General features: G+C 35.1%; 1 protein-coding gene across 2 annotated transcripts in view; it reads left to right on the forward strand.

Moving 5' to 3' along the window:
* The window catches only part of LOC148956663 (protein Wnt-4-like), a 313,166-nt gene that overhangs the window by 102,481 nt on the left and 184,568 nt on the right, over positions 1-26,117 (forward strand). For both annotated transcript variants that reach the window (XM_089086579.1, XM_089086585.1), the window contains exon 5: positions 4,113-4,221. In XM_089086579.1, the coding sequence (XP_088942705.1) occupies positions 4,113-4,221 (109 nt within the window). The remainder of the gene's footprint in view (positions 1-4,112; positions 4,222-26,117) is intronic.

The following is a 26,117-nucleotide window of genomic DNA, read 5'->3' on the forward strand; positions in this document are numbered from 1 at the left end:
GAAAAAAGGACTCGCAACAACATGCGACCGATAAAACCAAAAATGAAAAAAAAATTTCAAAGCATTCCTAGCATCCTTACTTCAGCAAAGTTCAACCAGGACTAACCAGGACTTTTATATATTTTTGTCTTGCGGACGACCCTTGTACATAGGGCCAAAATATTCATTCAAATTATCTCCACTGTCCTGCAAAAAGAGTTCCCTATTGTTCTTCGTGCTACTGTTGTTTGTTACTCGATGCTAGCTTGGTTAGGATTTCCATGAACTTTGAGACCCCAGGGGGGGACCCCTCAATAGTTGGTTAGATAGAGCTGGTAGAATGATCATTTAGTTGGTTAAGGAACAAGTTTAAAACTAGTTTTGAAATCTTTTGTAATAATCACCGTTTTGATGCTAGTGCAAAACTGACTTTTAATCTGTTTAATTCTGAAATAACAAGGTGGTTCCTTGATTAAATTGAATGCCAATCTCACGGACTTCATTCAATTTTCTTGTCAGTACAATCATGCATAATTGCATATTTACTTATTAGGAGTAGGTAGGTAAATGCTAATTTACTAGTTTAGATAACACACCTTAATAATATTAACTAAAACATTATTGAATGAACATCAAGAGACAGCTATAATACTTAGTGATCAGATTGCCAAATCTTTGTTTTGATTAGTTGTACATGAGACGTGAAGGGTGCCAACAGTTATGAAAAAAGCGTTCTGCATTAAAAAAAAAAGAAAAAAACTTGTACCACTTTTGGCCTCTCTGTGAGACATGCATATTTAGGCAGGCATTTGGGATTTTTCGAGGGGGAGGGGAAAAATTTCAGGGTTGCATAGCCTCCAAAAAAAGAAATGCAAAACGGCAAATTATATGTAAAATATAAGTCGTAATGAGAGTTGTGGGCTGCCCCCCCCCCCCGTCCTCTCTTGTTCAGAAATGTTTCGAAATGTAGTTGTCTCATAGAATTTCACAGTCGGGATTGAACAACAATAAAGCTAAAAACTACATAAAAGACTTAGGTCCTCTGAGTGGTTGTATCTTCTAACCGCCTTTTAACATAAAATTAACTACAAAAACAAAACAAACTTTCAATTTTTTCGAAAAAAAGAAAAAGGAAAAGGCAATTACAAAGGTAAAAAAGGTAAGTAACAAAAAAAAATAGAAAACCAAAATATATTTAAAAATAATTAACGCGTTTATTGGTCTAAGCAATCGATTATTTACAGGGTTCTGCACATTTCTCATGTACAATTGAACTGCTCCTGCAGCATAGCCAAAGCAAGGGTTTTGGAGGGTTTTTTGATTGCGCGCACTTCCCTAATTATATAATTGCTAAAATGGACTTCTTGTTCAGTATCTTTCCTCCTCTGATATAGTTTGAACACCCTCCTGAAAAAAGCTTGTGGCCACGCTTTGAGTCGCTCCAAAGCTGAATTAAGCAAACAAAATTGTAGATATTTGACTCCACCGCAAATTAACTGCATAGGCTCGCAGCCCGGCTGCATTTCGTCGGTCCATTAAGGGCTTTGCTAAAAGAAAGGACTGACAAAATAGCAGCTCCCGAGGTTCAAGGTTTTGATTAAATTAGTGGAACAGTACAAACAGACATTTTATTAAAAAACTAGATAAAAGTATCGTCTCGCCAAAAAAGAAAGAACGTATTTCTATGATTTATGTAACTTTAGAGCAGAGGTAAAATCAGGTGTTTAGGCTCTTCGTGGGAATTGTTTCTGCTCAAAGAACTAAATGAGAGAAAATATATAAATATTATATTATATATAATATTTATATATATTTATAGATATGTCAGGAAGTCTTTGAGCTAGTTGCGGGCTAATTAACTGCTAAAATATTATTTACCCGATCATATCAATCTTTTGTGCCTAGAAGCGTACAGTATACGTTTTTTCAAGAAGCCCCAACCTTGAAACCATTTTGAAAATATAAAAATTTGTCAGTTATATTGAAAATATTAGAAATACCTTGGAAATTACCCAAAATATTTCTATCGTTTATTTTAATATCTTATTTAACTAAACTGATTTGCTTCATGATACAGCTAATTATTATTATGGAGGGGTGGTAGGTCTTTTTGTAGGGGGATGAGATAAGATGTCAAATGAAGTACATTTCACTGGTCTAATTTTCTAAGCCTCATTGAACATTCAGATGAAAATAAATGTTTTTGGACTTGTTGTCTACCTTCTTGGTTCCCGTGTATAACTTTGGTCTACACCTTTATTAATGTTGCTGAGTAGTTACTAAGTCGATTAAGGTTATGTTTGATGGAATTGTGTACAGTAAGGTATAATTTCGTATCAGCTACTATGAAGCAGTGTCGATGGGCTGTTGTAGAGTGGGGAGGAGGATGGATGCCTGAAACTAACTCGGGGGAGGCTCTATTTATCTTAAAGCTTCATTTAACTAAACTGATATGCCTCAAATTTCTTAAAAATTATATGTCATGATGTGTAAGTACCCATGAGCTATAGGAAGGAGTGCCTAGAGGCAGGTGCCTCAAAGAGTGCATTTTAATGCCCAAATGTTCTAGTTTTCATTGAACCTTCATATAAATACAGAAAAGTTTAGGGGAAAGAGGGAGGGGTATAAATTGATATATAATTCCTCTTGATTCTCGGAAATATTTTTGGTCTACATCCTTTTTATTGTTACTGGGGGGGGGGGGGGTTAATAGTGTCATTCTCTTTGCCACAATCATTTTTTCTGTGTAGTATAAATAGTGCATCCACATGCCTACCAGCACAGAGGGAAAAAGACGAGGCAGGGAGTCAGAAGCTTTGTTTTCACCTGATTTTCAATAGTAATTTTGTTTTTCTTTCTATATAAAGTGTTTAAATGTATTTAAACTTACATATACAGCGTATTTCAACATCAGAGAACACTATTCTGAGGTTATGATGGCTTCAGCCACCTAGAAGACCAGGTAATGCAGAACTTACATCCACATGAACAATAATACCCGTCTCCGACCACCCGAATTTCTTTAGTAAATTTTTTATTGAGAATTTATTCAACAAAACTACTGTCCATCGAAAATTATGACAAAATAATTAAATCTTGTCCAAAATTTTACTTGCAATCCAATATTTGAAATCTCAAGCAGAAAACTAAAAAAGCGGGAACCTACCAACCAATTTAAAATTATTGGTACATACACTTAAACAGGAATAAATCGTGTGTTTGTTGGACTGGTAGACCACATCATATCCTATCCCCATATAATTGTCCACATCATATCGACATCATAGCCTATATCATATATTGACTGTGTTTCATCATATCTTTTGTTTCAGCAATCTTAAAAAAAAACACTGCTGAAACACAAAGGCAGTCGCATTGGAATATGAAACCTTTTTTTAATGTTTTTTTTTTAATTTTAATGTTTTTTTTGTTTTTGTTTTAAACACTGTAGTCTGTAACAACTTCTTCGATAGCAACTGACTGAAAAGCAGGCTAGCTCTTCAAGAGTGCACTGGAACTTCAATTTCCACTTGAATGAGCTTCCTCCAAAGTTTATTCGCCCACCCTTTCCATAAAAACCTTATAGTTTAAAACAGGCAACTTGCATAGCTTAGAGTTCTTTCCTCGGAGGCTGGAAGGGTGTTGTCAAACCCGGAGGCATTGTATGTGATCTTTGGACTATTTTGAACAAAATGGCTCTCTCAAAATTCTGGTACGTTGCGTTTGGGTAGAAATTTTAATTTTCAATCGAATGAATCCCCTCCGAAGTTTATACGACCACTCCTTCCATATGAAGTGTCTCTGGGAAAAAATAAATAAACATTAATACAATGAACCCTTATGGTTCTTTTATGGCAGTGCTATAGCATTGCCTCTGACTTGAACAGGAGAGCAGAACTTTCAATTTCCCTTATAATAAACACCCGCGGGGATTTTTGTGCGTGGGGGGGATTTTCCGGGGGAGGGAAGTTTCCGGGAAGAATACGTCTAGACTTATGTTTTACATGATTAGTTTGAAGGGTCCCCTGCTGTCAGGAATGGCCATCTGATGCCTCTCTTAACTTTAAAAATGCGAACATCTGTGAATGACAAGCTAACATTTATCATCATTATATTCACTACTACTTTTCTAGGTCTTTTGTCGATGCTAGAGAGCATAAGGCATCAATAGCAAAATCTAAAAACCCAGAGCAAATGTGGAGAGCATTGATGAATTTGCATAATAACGAAGCTGGAAGAAAAGTAAGTAAATCTTTAACTGCAATATTGAATATCGATAACTTTATCGAGACAATTATACCTACACTATCTATGGACTTTGAAACATCAAGGACCTTGCTACTTAGACTGAGTCCAATACCTGGATTTGGGGCCTTTACCCTCTCCTGAAATCCCCTAATTTTATTATTTTTCCCTACCCTAATTTTTAATGTTTTCATGCTAACTCATATTCTTTTAATGTGTGCCCTTGCTCCCAAAAACCGCAGGTCATTTTCAAGAGTAAGAAAAAAAACAAAAAAACATAAAAACATCTGTATGAGCTGGCCTGTGTTACAACAGCAAACGTTTGATATAAGATATAAGGTATTGCGTTATGATATGTAACAGAGTGAAAAACAAGTATTTGGATTTGGATAGTTTTGCTCCTACTGCCCCCCCCCCACAAAAAGCAAATGAATGGGCAAATGTTAGCATGGTCTGATTCCGTGTGGTCTTCAATGTAACTCACTGAGTGATGCTGATTAAAGATGATCTCAATTGTAAAGCTGCGACTGGTAAAAATTATTTATTTTATCTTTAAAATACCAAAAATTTGTATATTAAGATTCAAGATTTCTTGAAATGAATAATTATCTTTAACCGTTAGTTCAAAGGCAAGTTCAACGATATGAAAGAAACAAGTCATTGAGATTCACTACAGTTGAAATAATTTTAATAGACTCTTATTTAAAGTTAGCAGCTTTGCTTAAATAAAAATAGTCATATACTACAAAAAAATATGATCAACGTCAATAGTTCGACAAATTAACAGAATTTCAGAAAAGCACATTAAGCACGTGATAATTTATTCGTTAAACATAAATTCCTTTTCGATTTCTTGAGAATTTTCAAGAAGTCAGAAATACTAAGCCCAATTGGCTAGAATAAGGAGCCTTCAGACTTCCTCCCCTAAAAAATTCATAACCTTTACGAAATTATCTGTGTATATTCTGTATTATTTGTCATTATTTAGCATTCCACCCAAATATCGCCTTCATGACTCCTAATTCCTATTAAAGTTTCAATGCTGGATTTCACTCGAATATCGATAACTTTATCGAGGCAATTATATCTACAGTATATATAGATTTTGAAACATCAAGGACCTTGCTAGCTAGACTCAGTCCAGTGCCTGGATTCGGGGCCTTTACCCTCTCCTGAAATCACTTAATTTTTATTATTTCCCCCTCCCCATTTTTAATGTTTTCATGCTATTTCATGGATTCCTACATTTCTTTTTAATGTGTGCCCTTGCCCCAAAAAACCTCAGACCAATACTAGATTAGTCACCGTATCATGAGTTGGAGGAAAGGGGCTATACCTACAGATTATATCAGGTTTTGCAGGTACCCCATGTTTTAAACGATAAATAACTTTTACTAGCAAGTAATTAAGTATTTCTGAGTCATAAATTTTCTTTGAAATTCTTCAAACCTAGCCTTTAGCTTACTATAAATCTCAGAAAAAGGCTCGACCTATAGCTCCCTTGGCAGATACCTGAGGAGCTATTAGGGAATATTCGAAAATTAGTGCCACGCCGATGAACGAATCTAATAGTTGCATGGTTATAGGCTCATTAGTTATTAACTATAATAAAATCATAAAAATATGTATTTTAAACAAGCCTTTATCTATCATATGTGTATTCAACTGTCAGAAGAATCTGGATGGAGGTTTGAAGACTGCAAAAGAGTATACATGAAAGCACTTGCTAATTTAGAAGCCAATTAAAATATTTTCGTTTATTCTTCATTAAATCTAATAAGGGATGTAAACTTGAAGCGTAACCAATACTTGGAAATTAATAAACATCATGTAGGAGAGGAAAGAAGCCACGCATAGAATTGCAAGACAGCTATTGACTGTCTTCTGGTTCGCATAAAAATTTAGTTGGGTAAGTTTTCTGTCGAGGCCAAATCACCTGGATTCACTTAGTTTTTGCGGTGTTTTTACATTGTTTTTCATTTTACACTATTTTTTTTTCCATTTTGCTGTAGTTCAAGGCCACCTGGAATTGCACAGTTTTTACGGTGTATTACCATTTTCTCTACAAATCCTACACCTTTTTTGATGGATATACAAATTTACAACCTCCCCTCTCAAAACCCTAAGGCACATATCTTTACTGTCCCCTACCTTCGTATCTTGTGTATGTGCCACTGACAAAATCTTTTAGGAAAAAGCTAAGTGTTAAACTCTATTGGTTTTAAAATTAATTCGCCAAGAAAAAGTTTTCTTTTACTTGAAAACACAAAACTGACCTAAAAAAAGTAGTATGTTCTCTTTGGTCCAAAAAATCCCATGGGTAGTTAGCAGAAAACAGAAGACCAATTAATTAGTCTCTGAATAGTCCTCCACTGACCATGATAGTAGTAGTAGTTGTAGCCGTAGCAGTGGTCGTAGCAGCAGTAGTCGGAGTCATAGTCGTAGTATGAACATAGTGTCTTTTGGATAGTTAAAGACTCTCTTAAATTTTTAACTTAATGCCCTTAGCCCTTCCTGATATATTGCTGGTATGCCCTTTTGACAGCTGGAATGCACGTAGTGTGTTTTGATTAAGTACAGCATTCCCAAAGCATTCCCTAAAATTTTCACCTTAATATCCTTAGCCTTTGTGGAGACCCTACTTTCCCAACTTTCCTAATAAAACATGCCCTACTTTCCTAATAAAAATCATATACGTTATTATTATAGTGTTTTTATTTTTTTCCTTTTTGTTGATGTTTTGATAAAATTCAACCATATATTTATATATTTAGTCTTTAATATTTCATTAATGACGCAGTAGCAGCAGCCCTTAGAAAGTTTAGAGGGGGCAATAACCCTGTTCCTTTTTGTATTAATTTCTGTTCACCTCAAGTTTAACTTGATTATTCATTTTAGCTTCAACTCGTTTTAGGACTTATTCCTTTATCAATGTCAGTATTTGTCATCTTTATGTTTGATGTGATTATCTATTTTGATTTCTATTCGTTTTGGGTTTCATGCATTCATTGACAGTAATTTCTGGCCACTTATAGTTTGAATTATTATAGGACTCTATTTCCTGCTTGTCCAAGGTTTTAATATACCTATTCACTTTTTTGATAAACTTCTCTTTCGTGTCTGTACAGTGTATAACAATTTCTCTAAATTGAAGGGGGCTAAAAACCTCTTACTAAGGATTTTAGACCAAGAAAAATTGACTGGCTATCTTAGAATTTTCATTTCACAGCATTTATACCCTTTTTGTACAAAAATTGATCTTTGGGGGCACAAAGTGGCAGAAAATACTCCCTCGCTGTGACATGATTTTTTTTTAACTCATCATCTTCTGAAAATTCATCAAAAATCTGTGTAATAACTGTGAGATTAATGTCATTATCAGCTGACGATTTATGAATAATCATTGCGCGTTATGTGGGGCTTTCAACCTTCCGTGCGGGACGTTAGACCACGTCATATCGGTTGGTTTTATTAGAATGTGCATCCTCTGTCATTTTTACCCCCCCCCCCACCCGTGGGCAAAAATTAATATTTTTTAGAAAAAAAATGACATAAAACACCAATTTGCAGCGGTTTGTGAGGATAGGTGGCTCAAAACACTCTATTATAAGCACGACCGTACCCAGGGAGGGGGGTATAGGGATTTTTCTGACACATAGGACCCACTTCGTTCTTTACTTTGGTAGCACTGTTTCGCTGCCTACGAAATACAAGATTAAGATAAGACTGACAGTCCAAAGCAATGTAAGTTAAATAACTAAGAATACAATTTGTTGAAGCTAGGAGTAAAACGATTTCAGTTAAGCACTTATCTTTCTGGCACATAGAACCCACTTCGTTCTTTACTTCGGCAGCACTGTTTCGCTGCCTATGAAATACAAGATTAAGATAAGACTGACAGTCCATAACAATGTAAGTTAAATAACTAAGAATACAATTTGTTGAAGCTAGGAGTAAAGCGATTTCAGTAAAGCACTAATTTTACTGACACATAGAACCCACTTCGTTCTTTACTTTGGCAGCAATATTTCTCTGCCTATGAGACGCATGATAAAGATAAGCTTGACAATTCGGAATAATGCAAGTGAAATAATTAAGAATACATTTTTTTGACGCTTGCTGAGTTAATATTGTAGCAAACCTGTACATCTCAGTTAAAAAAAAAAAAAAAAACAATTACGAAGCTTTACAAAATGTAAAAAGGATCTAATACATCTAGTGTTCAGTGTAGGTGATTTTTTTTTTCCGACCTTAGCACCAGTTTCCACTTATAAAAGTTAGTCATGCTCTTTGCTGGGTCCTGGGATTCCATTTAGCTATCAAAAACAAAAGATTTACATATAAAAAAAATTATTTCGTCTTTGCAAGAAGGGGACGGCTAGAGGGCCTAGTACACTCAAAGTTCTAAATAAAATGAAGAAAATGTGAATAATATCCTGAAATGAGCGACAATTTGGTTTGATCAGTGTAGAACCTATTGGAAAGTCATAAACTGATAATCAACGAAAAAAATAACAATAAAAATAATGGGACATTAAATGGTGCCTATGAAGCAGTATGCTTATGACAGCAAATCAAATTATCACCTGAAATAGCAGTTGACCAGCAATCTAGTGAAGGTTGACCTTCCACTGGGAATGCTTCCTTTCATACATTCGCAGAAACCAGCAACTTTTACATCATCCAACTGGGACGAAGACGGTAGTCGGGTACCAACCATTTTGGGTTGGGGACATAGTCCCCTAAAAAAATCTCCCTTTTATCCATTATTCAACAAAAAACGACAATTTAACAACAATTATTGCATTTTTCAAAGGGAGGCACACAAACCCACCATGGCAAAGTCAATGTCTCTTAAAAGTGGAAAATTCCTCCCATCGTACTCTCTTTAAACAAAAGAAAAATTAAGCCTTTCCCTTCATAAAGTCAGAATATGAAATTTATAATCGGTCTAACAGTTTTTTCAGAATATAATTGATACCTTTTTTTGAAACAACCCTAGATTAGGATGACTGGACAATAATAGGATACAATTATAATATCAGTCTCACACCAGTTTCGTCCTTTTAGTAATTAGATTCCTTTCTCGTTTCGGCTATTTTCATTTTTTTGAAGGCGGGGTATATGAAATACAGTCCTATTCATCTTCTAAATGTACAGCCCACACTTTAGACTAATAGATCCGTCTCGTTTGACGTGAAAATTACTGGACAAAAACTGATCCGGCTTGGTTCTACTTGTTTCAGATTCCTGAGATTGAAGCCAAAAACTATCCGTGGTTTTTATACAAATTTATTCTCTTTAATTCGTCACAATTAATCAGCTGCGTCATATATATATATATATATATATATATATATATATATATATATATATATATATATATATATATAAATATATATATATATATATATATATATATATATATATATATATATATATATATATATATATATATATATATATATATATATATATATATATATATATATATATATATATATATATATATATATATATATATATATATATATATATATATATATATATATATATATATATATATATATATATATATATATATATATGTATATATTGGATATAGAAAGTTGGATGTTCTATGTCCAACAGAACATCCGATGCGCGCTGTAAGAGTGCCGAGGGTACGATAGCTCCTCTCTTATTGCGGAGCCGTAGTTAATTTTGGTCATGCTTTGTTTTGAGAGTAAATAGACCAAATAAGGTCTTTTCCTTCGAAGCATCATTGTGCTAAGGTTACTTTTTGATATAGAGTCGTGTTTGAGGAAAAGGTAGCCCTCCCTGAATTTAGAGCAGTACTGGGTATGTTATTAAAACGAACAGATAATTAAATTGAAAATAAAAAAAAATCCAAATGAAAGTAAGAGCGATATTAAAATTTAAAAACGAACTGAAATAATTTTGTGTATGAAGACGGCTGTCCACCATTTAATCCTTCCTCCCTTGTTTTTGCTAAATTTGTATTTTTGTCCCAATTCTTTAATAATGCCTGCTAGGGCCGTTGGATTGAAAGAAAAAATATTTTAAAGCCTTAGAGAACTCTGGCGCAAATAGAGAGGGGTTGAGGACGAGGTAGCCACTCACATATACAGTATTATGTTGCCCATTTTAAGGTTTAGTGTCTTTCTTCATTTTTAGTTTTTGAAAACTGAAAACATTTTTAGTTTTTGTTTATTCTATTTAATGGCATTGCAGTGACTGTTAGAGAGTCTCAGCTAATGCACGATTTTGAATTTATTTCAGGTGCAAGAAAAAACCTTTAGGTTGAGTCATTTTTCAGGTGGGAGATGAAATATCGAAAAGTATTTCTTATTTCCTTAATATACGTTTATAATTGAGAAATAGGTACTTTTTTAGGGGGGGGGGGTATTTAAATCCAGCAGTCCTGGATCCAGAATTGTGCAAGTTACAAAAGACAAGTAAGTTAAGAAAATATCTTTCTCAGGGTAATGAAAATGTTACAAACGTACTTTTACCTTCGGATGGCTGAGGAATTTAGTCTGGTCATTATTCAGCCATAATTAGCCATGTCATGTGTGTATACTTTTAGTTCCTAAAAGCAGTTGGAGTGATAAAGAGCTATCCTTTGCAACTGAAGTAGTGCCACCTAGAGCTGCTTACTGGGTTAAACGCAAATTTATATGTTAGCTACCAAAACCCCTGGTGTTTGAGCGCTTGTGAAGAGAGAGGCTAAATTAAATTTCTGAAATGACTTTACACTCTCAATGGTTTGCCAATAAAAGCTGTAGAACCCCACTGTGCTTAAGGTATATATCACTCAGAGAACCCATTGATCAGCTGGGTCAAACAACTTTAAATCTGACTTTTTTTAGACTTTATTCAAATCTTTTTACTCTTCTTGATTGTGATTCCTCTATCTTTATCATATCTAATATTTATGATAAGTTAATACATTCAGCTGTTTCTTTGAAATTTTATGCTAGGCTGTTATCTGAAATGCATGAAAATTGGGATGTTTTGCCACCAAGAAAATTGGATCAAGTTTGTTGACTCCTATGAATAAAACGGTAAATCTGATTAATGCTTCGTCCAATTATCAAAGGTATGTTTATGGTTTCCCCGATGTGAATGCCTTGTATTTCCGTCTGTTTATAATAAAATAGCCTAATAAGAAACTTTTAAGTTGCTTTTCTCAAAATAGAAACATTTTTTTGTCCCAGGACTCATCTTAAGATTATTCCTGTGACTTCCAACGTAGGGCATGGCAATATTTTGGTAAGTCATTGGCAAGACGTGCACCCTTCGCCTAACTATACTTTAGAGCTTTAATTTTGGAAAAAAGTTCATATGAATGACTTCACATTCAAATGCAATTAAAGAGCGTTAAAGATAATGATAGCATTGCAATGACGTTATACATTGCACATTCAGACAATATTTTTCATTAGTACAAAATATGTCTAGAGGACAATCCGAAAAAAGATACCAAGATAAGGGTCTTTTCAGCTTCCCTCGGGTGAATCCACGTAAGATTTTGACTAAAAAAATTTAAATATCACGAGGGGGGCCTCAGAATCTTAAAAATGTTTAGGTGGGACATGGCTCACAATTGGCTGGGAACCACTGGTTTATTCACAACTAGAACTAAGATTTTTTTAATATTAGTTCTTAGTTCTAAGATTTTAATCATAGATTATTTTCTTAGTTGTTTCGAAATTATAAAGTTGACAGGACAATACCACATTCTGTTCAATGTTACTATTAGTGCAGGCAAACTAGCCAAAAATATTGGTCGACCCCAAACAAATTGCAACAGAAATGATTTTTATACCATATTGTAGAAAAAAAAGCTTAATAACGTACCCAAAGTTACACATTTTAGGTCAACGCAAAACTAGTTTATTTTTGCTTTTGGTGTCAATTTTTTCAGTTTTTTCTAAAAAAATTTAACTATCGGTAAATGTTCGTTTTTCTGTATATGAAGTACCGTCCTGATGTAAAATGAAGATCTGAGCCCAGAAATGAAAGCAAATTTCATGTACAATATACCAGAAAAAAGTTTCATAATCATCAATATGTGATTTTACCCTTCTCATCGTCGTAACCTCTTTTTCACCATACTATCAGAAGGCAACTATTCTGACATAAAATGATGAGCTGAGCCCAAAATCAAATTAACCTGATGTAATGTCTACTAGAAAACCCGTTTCATATTCGTCAAAATGCATTTTTTTTTAATTTTCATTTGACATGTTTCTTTCAGCACTTATTGTCCACCAATTCCTCCATTGTTGGTAAAAAAAAAATAAGTGGGCTGATGAATTATGGTTGGCTCGTTTAGAAGACCAGGTAACGCACAGAAGGCAACTACACCACTTTCATGGCCTTCATATGCAATAAATAATATCGACGTTTCGTCCCACGCTTTGTCCAAGTGATTTCCCGGATAAAGGCGTTAGCTAAAAAGTCACAATTGAAAATTACCCTGAGTAATCATTCATTAAGTCACGTTAATGCCCGTGTTTGATATCTTGCCATCTAAAGATACAAAAAAGTCATTCGATGTATCTGCCCCGTAACAAGCTAAAAAAGTTTCACTGCGAATAATCTCCTTTCCCATTGACTTGATACTTAAAGGTAAGAGATCATTTTTGTTTGTGTCATAATTTCAACTAAAGATCTACAGTCTGAAATGGTAAACTAATGTGTCCAACCTTATGTAGTAAAATTCTTGGAAATTTATATCAAAGGACTGTTTTAAACAAAATAGTGGGATTCATCGATAGAAAGAGACTGGAACTGCTCCAGTAAAGAACCTCGAAACTGTGGTTCCAATACTCCGATATGGTATCCGTAATGCAAAATTTCTTAAGAGCCGAACGATCTGGGTCATGGAATCTCCACTTAAAATCCACCTCTGACATGCTACCTTATCTGGCGGCATCTGGGCACAACAATTACACAAAATCCTGCCAGCTTTACATCCAGCGAATGGTCAAGCTCCAAGAAACCCCTCCTGCCGTTTATCAAGCCTTCCAGAATGGGATGCATTTGATCAAATGTTCTCTTAGATTCTGGGGTGGGCTCTCCACGGATCTTGTCATTGAGGAGGAGCTCAAACGTTGTCTCAAAACGGCTGGTGATCTTACCGATGGAAGTGGTATGACAGAGGCTCAAGGCTTTTTATGGGTTCTGTCTCGACCAGTCTGCTCCGCACTAAATCTTCTGATGGAGGGTATGTCACATGTTGTCTATGGAACTAGTGAACAACATAAGGAAACGTCCGAGCCAAGGCAGTTAATATACTGTAAAAATACCCAGATCGTTACTGATTTCCTAGAAAAAGGGTGTCATCCTTTAATGGGGGATCTTCAACTAAGAAACATCACCAGCGGTCTGACAGCTTACGAATGTGCCAACATTGGTTCTACTAGAGATTTAGGCCTAAAAATCATTGACTCCATGTCTAGAAACCTGGTCGCTAATTTTGTGTTTCAACTCTCTGCACCTGAGCCAAAGTCGAACAAAGCTTCCTGAATATGAGATATTCACAAATTGAAAGAGAAGCTGGGCCAAGAGACATGCTATCTGATTATTTTTGCTCACGCCATCTTAGGCTGTGACTCTATATCACGGATTCACAGTTTGGGAAAAGGCCTTGCTCTGAAGAAGCTAATGACAGATGCCGATTTTCGTACATCAGCTCCAGATTTCATCATGAAATCAGCTTCGAAAGAGGTAGTAAGGGTTGCTGGAGAAGACGCTCTGCTCATAATATATGGCTCATAAAAAGGGGGAAATCTGAATGAACTCCGCAGGGAAGTTTTTAAAAAGAAGGTGACTACTGCTAGCACGTTCGTCCACCCAGAACAGCTATCACCAACTTCCGATGCGGCTAAATTCCACAGTTAAAGAGTTTTCTATCAAGTTCAGGTATGGAGTGGAGATCCTGATTCTGAACTTAAAGCCGAGGAATGGAGTTGTAAAAATAAAGATGACTTCTCTTATCCATTGACTACTGACGTCCTATCAGCCCCTCCTCCGCTTCTGAAAATCGTGAAGTGCTCCTGTCAACTAAAATGTTGCTCAACGAGATATAGCTGCTTTAAAAACGGCTTAGCTTGCGCTGCAGCGTGTAAACCGTGCAAAGGGACACCATGTTCTAAAGATTTTTTTAATAAACATCTTGCAATCACTTTTTTTAGGCCAACCCATCAGGTGATGGAGCTAACCCAGGCGCCGGGCCGATAAGGGAACGCCTGTGGCGGCGGGACCAAAAATAGCAGCGGAGGCGCACCGCCGACGTGATCAATGTTAAACGCAAACATTAATCTTTTCATCAGTCTTTCTCAAATCCCACCTTGAATTTACAGATTCGGCCCTATTCATGAGTTAAAAGCTTCGCAAGTCGCTACTGGACGCTGATCTTCTTCGTTATTCATCAAGAGAAGTAGAAATCTCATAGAAGCGAAATGGCTGTAGCGTTTCAGAACCCTTGCATAATAGTTGAAATAATAGATAATAGATTTGCCGTGGCATTCAAAAGGATCTAAGAATTCTAATTAAAAGGGAGCAAACACAAAAGCCAAATTAGGCCAGTATTCTATGAGAAATCCAAAAATACCCAAGACAATGAACAAGCCCCAATGGTGGACCCTGGGCCTATCAAAATATTTCTATGGTTTCCCAGGGAATTTGATATCGTTTTCTTCCGTCTCCAACTTAAGTGAAAAAAAATAGCTTTTTGGCATCCCTGCGTTTAATTAAAAAAATTGAGGCATTATCATTTTAAAATGATAGCCCTTAACCCCCCCCCCCTTATAGGCAATAAGATACAATTTATTTTATAAATCATATTTTTGGGGTCACTTCCGTTTCAATCTTCTATTCACCAACCTTGTTCATAGTCTATAGCTAAATTTTGTCTCAATAGAAGGCTTTTTTTCGGGGGGGGGGGGTAAAATTTTTCAAAAGGAAGATTGTATTTTATTAAATCTATCAGGCGTTCAATATTTGTATATTAAACATTAAGAAAATGTATCTAAAATAGCAAAAGAGAAATTTTTTTACAAACTTACGATTCAGCTGTCGCAAAAATCTGTTGACTATCATTTTCAATATCCAACTGAACCTGTATAGTGTATGCGTTCTGTTCAACTTAAAAATAAAATTCTTGACTACGAATGATGTAAACGGGAATCTTCTAGCATTTGAAATGGTTTAATCTCATCAAACAGTTTTTTGTAACGAACTGTAAGTAAGGAGCGACCCGGCTCAATAGTAACCGAAACTCTAAAAAACAGACACCAATTTTGATACCAATAGATACATCAAAAGAATCAAATTTTCATGTTGATGTAGAATATATAAATTTCATCAAATTTAGTTTTACCCATCAAAAGATACAAGCCTGAGAATATTTGCCTTATCTTCGAAAAAAGCGGAAAACACCCCAAAAAGTAATAGAATCTTAAGGAAAATCCCACCATCAGATTTAGCTTATCAGATAACCCTATTGTGGAGCTTTAAAACTCCTATGTGGAAAAATGTGGATTTTTTTTTCTGCCAGAAAAAAGATCACGGATGCGTGTTTTCTTTTTTTTCAGGGGTAATCGTATCGACCCAGTAGTCCAAAAATATTGCGAGGGGGATTATTCGAACGGAAGTCAAAAGTTCTAGTTCCCTTTGTAAGTGACCAAAAAAACTGGAGGGCACCTAAGCCCCCTCCTACGCTTATATGTTTCCCAAAGTCATCGGATCAAAATTTTGAGATAGCCATTTTGTTCAGCATAGTCAAAAATATAATGACTATGTCCTTAGGTATAAAATGACCCGCCACAGTCCCCGGGGGAAGGGTTGCAATTTTTGAACGTTGCCCATTGTTTACACATAGTATTTGTTATTGGGAAGTATAGAGCCATTTTTATTCTTCTTTTGGGACGCGGGGTTGTGCTTGGGGTGGATTTCTAAGGGAAGAATCTTCCTTTGGGAGGGATATTTCTGATGAGTGAATATTCTAGGGGAAATGTTAAACAGGGGGGTTTTGACAGAATTACTATACGAAATTCTTTTTAATTGTCTTACATTCTCTTTGCCAAATTTTTTATATGGAGATGTTCTGGAGGAATTATCCAGGGGCTTTTTTCCGCGCGTTTTGTTTTCTAGAAAAGAATTTTTACGGACGGCGGCTTTTCTGGAGTGATCAAGAAACCGATTAGAGATTAACGTCTTATTCCAATAAAAAAACCTAAGAAGAATGTTTCAGTTATAGAGAGGGGGGAGGATTCTCAGCGAGGAAGGAGCTGTCTGGAGGGAATTTGACGGAGGGGGTGCACTTTACGTTGGATAAAATTTCCACGGAGGAGTTTTCCGTGAGGGGCAAGGGTATTTTTCATAGAGGGTGAGTCAGATTTCCCAGCATTATTTGAAAAATGAACAGAATGTATGCCATATATGAAGGGCTGCCCCTTCCTCAATACCTTATTCTTTACGCTAAAGTTTGACTGTTTACTAAAATTCAAACACAGGGGCTGTTTAATTAAAATAGGAAGGTTTTTTAAAAGTGCTAACAGCTTTAGCGTAAAGAGAAAGGTATTGAAGAGGGGGAGACCCTTCATATTCAAAATAGATCTGCCAAAATTAATATACAAATTGCGTTTTAATTTTCCATGCACGGTGAGCCAAAATCGAACCTACATTAGTTGAAAAACGTTCAAAAATTAAATAAAAAACAAGTTTTTTTTAACTGGAAGTAAAGAGCGGCATTAAACTTAAAATTAACAACATTTAATCCGTATATGAAAAGGGCTTTCCCCTCCTCAGCGCTTCGCTCTTTACGCTAAAGTTTGATTCTTTTTCACCACTCTACTTTTTAAAATAATAAAAAACTTTAGCGTCAAAAGCGAGGCGTTGAGGAGGGGACAGCCCCTTTCATATACGGAAAAATTGCTGTTCGTTTTTAAGTTTTAATGTCGCTCCTTAGTTTCAGTTAAAATAAAACTTGTTTTTTATTTAATTTTATAAAGACGAAACTTTTGTCAACATATGAAGAACCGTGTATATTGCAATTGGATCTGTCTGGTTTATTAAATAAAAAAAAACAAGTTTTTTTAACTTAAAGTAAGGAACGACGTCAAAACTTAAAACGAACTGAAATTATTCCGTATATGAAAGGGGCTGTCCCCTCCTCAACGCCTCGCTCTTTACGCTCAAGTTTTTTATTGTTTAAAAAATAGAATTGTGAGAAAGTCAAACTTTAGCGTAAAGAGTGAGGCGCTGAGGAGGGGACAGAACCTTTCATATACGGAATAATTTCTGTTTGTTTTAAGTTAATTTTGCTCCTTATTTACAGTTCGTTACCACGAACTGTTTGATATGCAAAGTAACACAAGAGATGAAAATTAACGACCAAGTCTAGATGGAGCCATCGACGATCAGATTCAGGCTAACTAATTATTAGATCTCAAAATCGACAATTTACCCAGCGAAAGATGGTCTGGTAAAAAAAAATGGGGTGTCACGACGACGAGAAGCGTAAAAATCTCATATTAATTATTATGAAATTTTTTTATATACCATACACCAAAATTTACTCCATTTTCTCACTCATCTCGTCTTTTTACATTGAAATAATAATTCACTTCAAGAAAAACAAACAATTACCGGAACCTAATTTTTTTGTTAGGAAAGTGAGAAAAGTGACACGATACGCAACAAAACTAGTTTTGCGTGGACCTGGAATGTGCAACTCTGAATATGTTGTTCAGCTATTTTTCCTCTACAAACTTGGAGTAAAAACCATTTCTGTTACAATTTGTTTTTACCAACAATCGACGAGTTGGTGGACAATAAATGGTGAAAGAAACATGTCAAATGAAAATAAAAAGTGCATATTGATGAATATGAAACGGGTTTTCGAGTAGACATTATATCAGGTTAATTTGATTTTTGGGCTCAGCTCATCATTTTATGTCAGAATAGTTGCCTTCTGATAGTATGGTGAAAAAGAGGTCACAACGATGAGAAGGGCAAATCAGATATTGATGATTATAACTTTTTTCTGGTACATTGTGCATCAAATTTGCTTTCATTTTCGGGCTCAACTTTTCATTTTACATCGGGATGATACTTCATATACAGAAAAACGAATATTTACCGACAGTTCATTTTTTTATAAAAAAAACCGAAAAAATTGACACTAAAAGCAAAAAAAAACTGTACAGTTTACAGTTGACAGTTTACAGTTGCCTGTACAGTACAGTTTGCCTGTACTACATGTTGAATTTGTCAAAATAAATAAGCAAAACATATAAACAAAACTTGACGAAGTACTTTGTTAGCAAAAATTTAAAAATTAATAATCGGTTGATTCCCAAAGACAACTACACCTTCGAATGAAACTATACGCTTTTAAAGACGTTTTATAATTTGGCATCTGCTACTACCAGCGATTGTATAAATGAATGTAGAGGTCTTCTTCACTAGAAACTGAATTTCTGATTTCTTAAGATGTAGATAGTTGTGTGAGTTTCTGGTCAAGCAGTTCAAACTACCAGACTTCATTTTACCGCCCTTCGTGTTTTAGTAGCTGCCAGTCTCAGCAGTATTTAAGCCTTTCAGAGGCCAATCTGACCAAGTCCTCTTTTTATGTTATCAGATGTTCCAGTACGTCCAATACCTATTGGTAACCCCTACAATTTAAGAAAACAATATACTTCCACAAATGCACCCTGTGGATGAATATTCAATAGAGCCCTATTTTTTTGGAGAGAGAAAGATTTATTCTAAACAAACAAACAATTTAACATTAGTTTAGCGGTCATCCCAAGAAGTAAGAACTTGTCCAAGGGGGTGGCAAAAATACACTAACATAACAAAACAATAAAAAAAAAACCTGTCTATATCACACTCCCCAAACAGCACCACAAACCTTACACCTTAACATTTTCATTAAATTTACTTTAAATAAATATTAAATTTATTTTCATTAAATAAATATCTACCAATATCCTTAAATAAAAAAAAAATAAAAAAAAAAACACTTAAAATTCATACTTACTAAAAAGCATCCCTTTAGTTACTATCTTAAATTTATTAGGATCACAAAAAATTAATTTGAAAAATGTGTCTGATGTTAGACCCCGGCGCCGCGCCGAGGAGGGACGCCCGGCGGTGGCGGGGCCAAAAACCGCGCGCCGCGCCGCCGTTATTATGCCGGCGGCGCTCCGCCGGTAAGATATCGGTGGCGTGCCACCGGCGCGATCACTGTTGACCGCAAACATTAATGTTTTCGTCAGTCTTTCTCAAATCACAGCTTAAATTTACAACAGATTCGAGCCTATTCATGAGTTCAAAACTTCACCAGTCGCTGGCTGGAAACTGGTCTTTTTCGTTATTCATCAAGAAAAGTAGAAATCTGGTAGAAACGAAATGACTGTGGCGTTTCAGAACCTTTGCATAATACGAGTGGTTGAATTATCTATTAGCTATGTATTCTTAACAAAAATAATTATCAAAATTAGTAGTTTTTTTCATCGAGCATTACTGCGTTCAAAACTTCGAATACTGTTTCAAAAAATTCGTCAGTTATCTGGGTAAAAACTTTGAATATAACTTTGAACTTAGAAGCTTAATTTTTTCATAATGCCCTTTGCCTATATCTATTTTGTCACCTTTAAAATAGTTTAAATAAGCGACTTTGATATTTATTGTTTTTTTTTTTTGCTCTTTTGGATTACTTAAAAGCCTTCTTGTATTAAAAACTAATTTTTAATAACAATTTAAAAAAAAAATGCATTTTAAAGTTTTTTTGGCTTTTTTAAAGAATATATGTCATGTATGCTAAGGCTGAACTGCTGCTTTTTTATTGTTTTTGGCTGCTCTTTTGGATATTATTTATTTTTTCTTTTGGGGATTCATTCCAAATTATAAACTGATAAATACCCAATATCAGTCAAATTATAAACTGCATCTAAAAGGAGTAAATTTATCAAATTGAAAAATACATGATGAACACTTCAAATGAGAACACTTCAATTACAATGAAACAAAAAACACTTAATGGTTTATTCGGTATGAAGAAAAATGAAGTGCCAGTTATTTTTTTAGGTAAAAAATTAAAAGCTCATCCATTTTAAATGTAATTAAATGAAACAATATGCAGACTGAAGGTGCTCCAGGAAGATGTTAAAATTTTCATCCTGGTTCGTCACTTTTAATCCCAGCAAAATCTTAGGACACTTAGCATCAGTTATTGAGTTTAAGCTTTGGTTTCCAAATGCTCACAAAAATTACCAAATTTAAGAAAGTTGAAACAATAAGTCAGCTGGGGTTAAAATACTCAAAGACTCCTCTTTGATCCCCACCCAGGCTCAAAGCTTCTGCATGGTGATATCCATGGAAATCACCAAAGAGTTTCTTTTTAAAATAGCTTTCAAGCGTAGTTAGGGGTATTTAGCCTTTTTCGCTTTTCTTCAAAGCTTTGAAAAAAGTGTTATAATATTCCAAATGTTACATTTGTTTATTTGTGCATGTTTTTGGTAATAATTTGTGAGGTGATCGAGTTTTTAAACCACTGTAGATACTTAAGAACTTTGCAACATCTAGTACCCTGAGGTCATAAGACTGTCAAAGACTCCTCCTTGAACCTTCCAAATTGAAAGCTTTTATTATGACCTGGCCTTTTAATGTAACTTGGGCACTGGACCAACGGCGCCATTGTCACTCGAGCGCTACGTTAGGTGGGGATGTCGATATCACTTTCGTCACACCAATTCGTTTTAGGGTGATTCTGCCTTGTGCTTATGAATGAATGCTTTCAAAGTAAACCCGTTTCATCAATAAAAAAACGGGTTGAACGCATATGGTCGTTTCCCTTTGGACGATAAAACCATGCAAGTGCTGTATCAAGTATAACTAACAAAATCTTGTTAATTTTTGTCAACTTTTCAACTTTTTGGCATCCCTACTTTCAATAAAAAAAATCAAGGTACTATCACTTAAATATAATAATTCCCTATGCCCGTCCCCCTCCCCCCTCTGGATACCATCTTGATAGGATACCGTCTCTGCTTTAAATAAAAAAAAAAAATTTAACTTATTGGCACCCCCGCTTTAAAAAAACGAGGTATTATCATTCAAATATAATAGCTCACTACCCCCCCCCCTTTTCTGGATACCACCTTGATAGGATGCTGTCTCTGCTTTAAATTAAAAAAAATTTACTTCTTGGGATCCCTGCTTTCAATAAAAAAAATGTTGAGATATTATCATTTAAATGTAATACCCCCCCTACCCCCCCCCCCTTTGGATACCACCTTGATAGGATACCGTCTCAGTTTTCATTAGAAAAATAATTTACTCATAATTAACTAAGTCACTATATGGTTCAAACAAACACGCAAAATAACGTTAAACAGCTTAGTGTTCCTTGAAAAAAAAAATTGGGGGTATGAGTAAAGGGGTAAAAAGACAACAACAAAAAATGTCGAAATTATTCACATATACCTCAAAGTATTGGAAAACTGAGTCATAGATTCACCGTGGCATTCAATAGGATCCAAAGAATCTAATTAAAAGGGAGCACACGCAAAAGCCAAATTAGGCCAGTAGCCTGTGAGAAATCGCAAAATACCCAAGACAATGAACAAGTCCCAATGGGGGGCCCTGGGTCTATCAAAATATTTCAATGGTTTCCCAGGGAATTTAATAGTATTTTTTTCCATATCCGCTTTAAATGAAAAAAATAAATATCTCTTTGACATCCCTGCTTTCAATAAAAAAAAATGAGGTATTATCATTTAAAAATGATAAAATGACCCGAAAATTCAGGGATAGTGCAAGCCCTGCTTGATTTCTAATCAGGCAAATCGAAATACTAAACCACACGAGAAGGAAAAGCTCCGACTTTGCGGTTGACGCACTAAAGAATCGCCGCAAAATTAATTTGAACTCGACCGAACGCCGCCGCCTCTGCCAGCGGGGGCGCGCCGGCGTTACGACACGTCGGCGGCGTTCGACCGGGCCACTCGTCGGCGGCGTTCGACCGGGCCTCTCGTCGGCGGCGTTCGGTCGATCCGCCGGCGCGGCGCCGGGGTCTATCTGATATACACTTTCGTTTTGGTCATAAAACTACAGATTAAATATCTAAACTTTTTCCTAAACGCTTTTTTTTACTATATCTGCTTATAAGATCAAAAATCGAACCTACAAAAACGCAAAAAAACCGTTTACGTGACAATTATAAATAATACAGCGGGTATAGATTTTCAGAAAAGAATGTAGGCCTGGTCTACGTAAAAAACTTCAATTCCTACATGTGACGAAAAGTAAAAATTCTAGAAATGGATCAAGTGTCCTGATGCCTTTCCATGAAAAGGTATATTTAGGCCTAATTATTTTGAATATTAAAATCATCAAGGTTTTTTGATAAAAACATCTTAGGGTCAAAGTTGGCCAACATAATTTCCTGTCCTCAATCACATAAAACAACATTGTCTTAAATTCAACATTAGTAGCCTAATAAACCTTAAATTTGAGTTTCCATTGGTTTTGGGGCTCAAGTATAAATGGCTTCGGAGCAGTTAACTTACATTTTTAGACGGTATATCTTCTCTTATAGTTTTTCCCCTACATATACGGAGTCCTAGTTTCAGTTGCAAAATAATCTCAGGTTTTTTGAACAGAAAGCAGAAATAATACTTCGACGATAAATCCTAAACATTCATTGGTTTAAGGAGGTTTCTGATGTTCACAAAGAAAAAACATCCTATATTCCCTCCTTTAGTGGCTCGTACGTGGAATGAATAACATGTTTCCACAATCTAACAAACTGTTGAAAATAATAATTATAATAGATTTGTTGAAGTGCTACTAAGCATTTCAACTTCAGTGTGATGAACGTGTTTCTACGCCCGGACAAAACTTTTTCCTTATCATTTGATCAAGTCTTTGATCGAATCCTGGTGAATTACAAGATATTCAAAGTTGTTAAGTTAGGTAAAAAAAAAGAAGAAAAAAGAAACAGCCCGAATAAGAGTTTAATAAATTAATAGAATGGGCTTTATTTCAGGTGGTAGGTATTTCGTGTTTTCCAGGGGATATATAAGTTCCTAAAAAATACCGTGTTGCCAACTTCTTCTTCAGTCTCAACTTTAGCCCATATACGGATCGGATAAACAGTCATTAAATAATAACACTACCGGAAATATGTACTTTGCAAATACCACACTCCCTTGCTAATTTGGAGGGTATAAAAAGAGTAAATAGCATTAAGATCGTAGCACCAAAAGAGACCAAAATGGACGACAGTTTCGTTTGTGCATATAAAAACAAAAGCTTTTAAAGTCAATGTTAAACATACAATTTGAGATAGACATATCTGATAATATGGAGTCAATAATGTGAAACAAAGCTTTTTTCGTGCATAAGTATGGTATATTTGAAAAAAATCACATTCCTAAATAGGAGAGCTTTTAGTGATAATAAAATATTGACCATCAAGGAACCCTACCCGCAAAAGAAAAAAGAATGAAGGCAAAAAGAAGACTATCAGGAGATGGCTTAAGCGGCTTTCATGCTTCGTAAAAAATAATGTATATACTAAGCGGTTATTTACGTTACGTTATGAATAAATTTTTACTTTTAAACGTCTTTTCACACCAGACTAATGCAAGGTAGCCCTCGCAATCACAAGCTGGCTATAATTCCTGTCCTCTAAAATAATTTCAACCCAGCACTACTCTTCACTTTCATTTGGGAAAAAAGCATTCTTTTCTTTTAAGTTCAATCTCTAGTTTCAGGCAACCCTTTTTAAACATGTTCCAACATTCCTTGACTCGGACAAAATTTTCGGGAGACTGTAAGAGCGACATTTTGAAGGGAGAAGGGTGTACTACTCGAGAAAGAAGTTTTGTTTCTAAGCGCAAATACCACATTACAGAAGGGTTCATCTGAATGTGAACTAAAAATTGAGTATTCCGATGAAAAGAGTGACTTTTAGCTAAATTTAGTTAATAAGTACTGGGTTGGGGAGGGGGAGTCACCTAAATGGACTGGAAGCTATTGGTTTCATAGAAGTCTGTGTTACATTAAAATGTTGGATGCTAAGTGATCAATGACTTTTTTATTCTCAAGGAAGAGACATGGAGGTCTTTACCTTTCTTACAATTCAAAACAACCATCTGTTAACTTCAGGTTAAATACTTTTTTCTATTTTTTTGGCTTAGTTTGCAAGTTCTAACCTCTTGTAGTCTTTCCATAAAATGTGCTTATAAGCTCGTGACTACCTAATACCATCTTTCTCGTCAAATCGCAATTAAACATTGTGAATTTCCTTGCGTGACTACTGTTTTTATTATTCGTTAAATTAGATTATGCCAATAATTAGTTATGAAAACTCAGCAGTTTCAACGGACAGCCAACAGAAAAATTGAAAAATATCCGCTAGCAATGTTCCGCGGCCTCTCTAATTTGAAGTCTGTCACTTGGAATTTGTCTGTGATGTTCTTGTACTCTATAATTTACAAAATTGCTGAATCTATCGTTTCCTTTCCTTGCAAGATGCAGATTACTCCCATCAGAAGTTACACTTGCCTTTTTCACCTCAATTTTCTTCTCATAATTCCAGCTATCGAGTTTTTATATCCAGATAAACCAATCCATATGCTTACCAGTCTATAGGATGAAAAAGTTGATTAGAAAAAGATTAAGCCTGGAGATAAATACGCTTGTCCAATGGTGATATTAATGACTATCTGAGCCTTTCTCTATATACACGTCAGGACCAAAAATCTTTGAAGTACTTAGGGCGAGGGCGGTGGAAATTTAATCTGATTGTTTGAATTGGTAAAGTGAAAACTTAAACAACCATAAGCATCCTTAAAAGTTAGAAAAACCGCGACTTCAACATTCAATGAAAAGGACTTTCAAATATAGTTATACCCTGTTTGGTAGTAGCAGGGTCCAAATAAAAAAACGAAACTTGGTGAAAAAAAAATATATATAAACTAAAAACATACGGAACCAAACAACTTCAGAAGGTGCAGCATCCCTTTTAATGTGTAAGAAGTGCTGTGTCGGCAACTTCTCACTACATTATATACAAAAACGTAAAACACTGGGAGATTAAAGATTTAAAGACAAACTACCCTACCGGGTCAAAACCAAGTGTAGAAAGGTGGGCCCCTCCTAAGGCTTAAAATTTCCCTCCCGAGACTTAAATTTTTTTCAGATTTTTTTCTTTTTACTCTATCCAAGAAGTCATAATAATTAGCCCCAAATGCTCGAAAAAACATAGAGAATTGTGTTTTTTGGCCAAAACTACTTATATTTTACTGTCCTTTCATATTTCTTCATCTGAAAATTTAAACTTTATTCCCTTGTCCAGAAAAATCCCCTTACATAAAGCATTTTCATGTAATTTACAATTCTTATTTTCTTTACATTTATTTTTCGAGCCGATTTTTATTTAATTCATGTCACTAGGAGGGCTGGCATTCCTAAGAAGAACCTCTCCTCTCAAGAAGGCTGATTATTCTTTACTTGATTTTCATCTCTTTTTTGTAAATAGTTATGATTCATCTTAGTAAGATCGGTGACACACCTACGGATATTGACCATAAAAGCCTCTATGTGCTACCATGAATTTAATTTCTCTTATCCTTATACTTCTCTTCTCTTTCAATTTTTAGATTCGAATACATAATCTAAAATAATTCAACTAACCCATTATTTAATCTAATGTATAATTCGTGATCTCGTGTCTATTTTGCATAGTAATTATACACTATCAACAAAGAAATATAACCCAGCTTTCACCGTCTATAAGATGCGCGATAATTACAAAAAGTCATGCCAACAAGGCTGATGAAGTTCACCGCACTCCTTCCGCCTAA

Source organism: Artemia sp. Qi Xiang Cuo, chromosome 1, assembly GCF_049724085.1.
Source record: "Artemia sp. Qi Xiang Cuo chromosome 1, ASM4972408v1, whole genome shotgun sequence".
NCBI lineage: Eukaryota > Metazoa > Arthropoda > Branchiopoda > Anostraca > Artemiidae > Artemia > Artemia sp. Qi Xiang Cuo.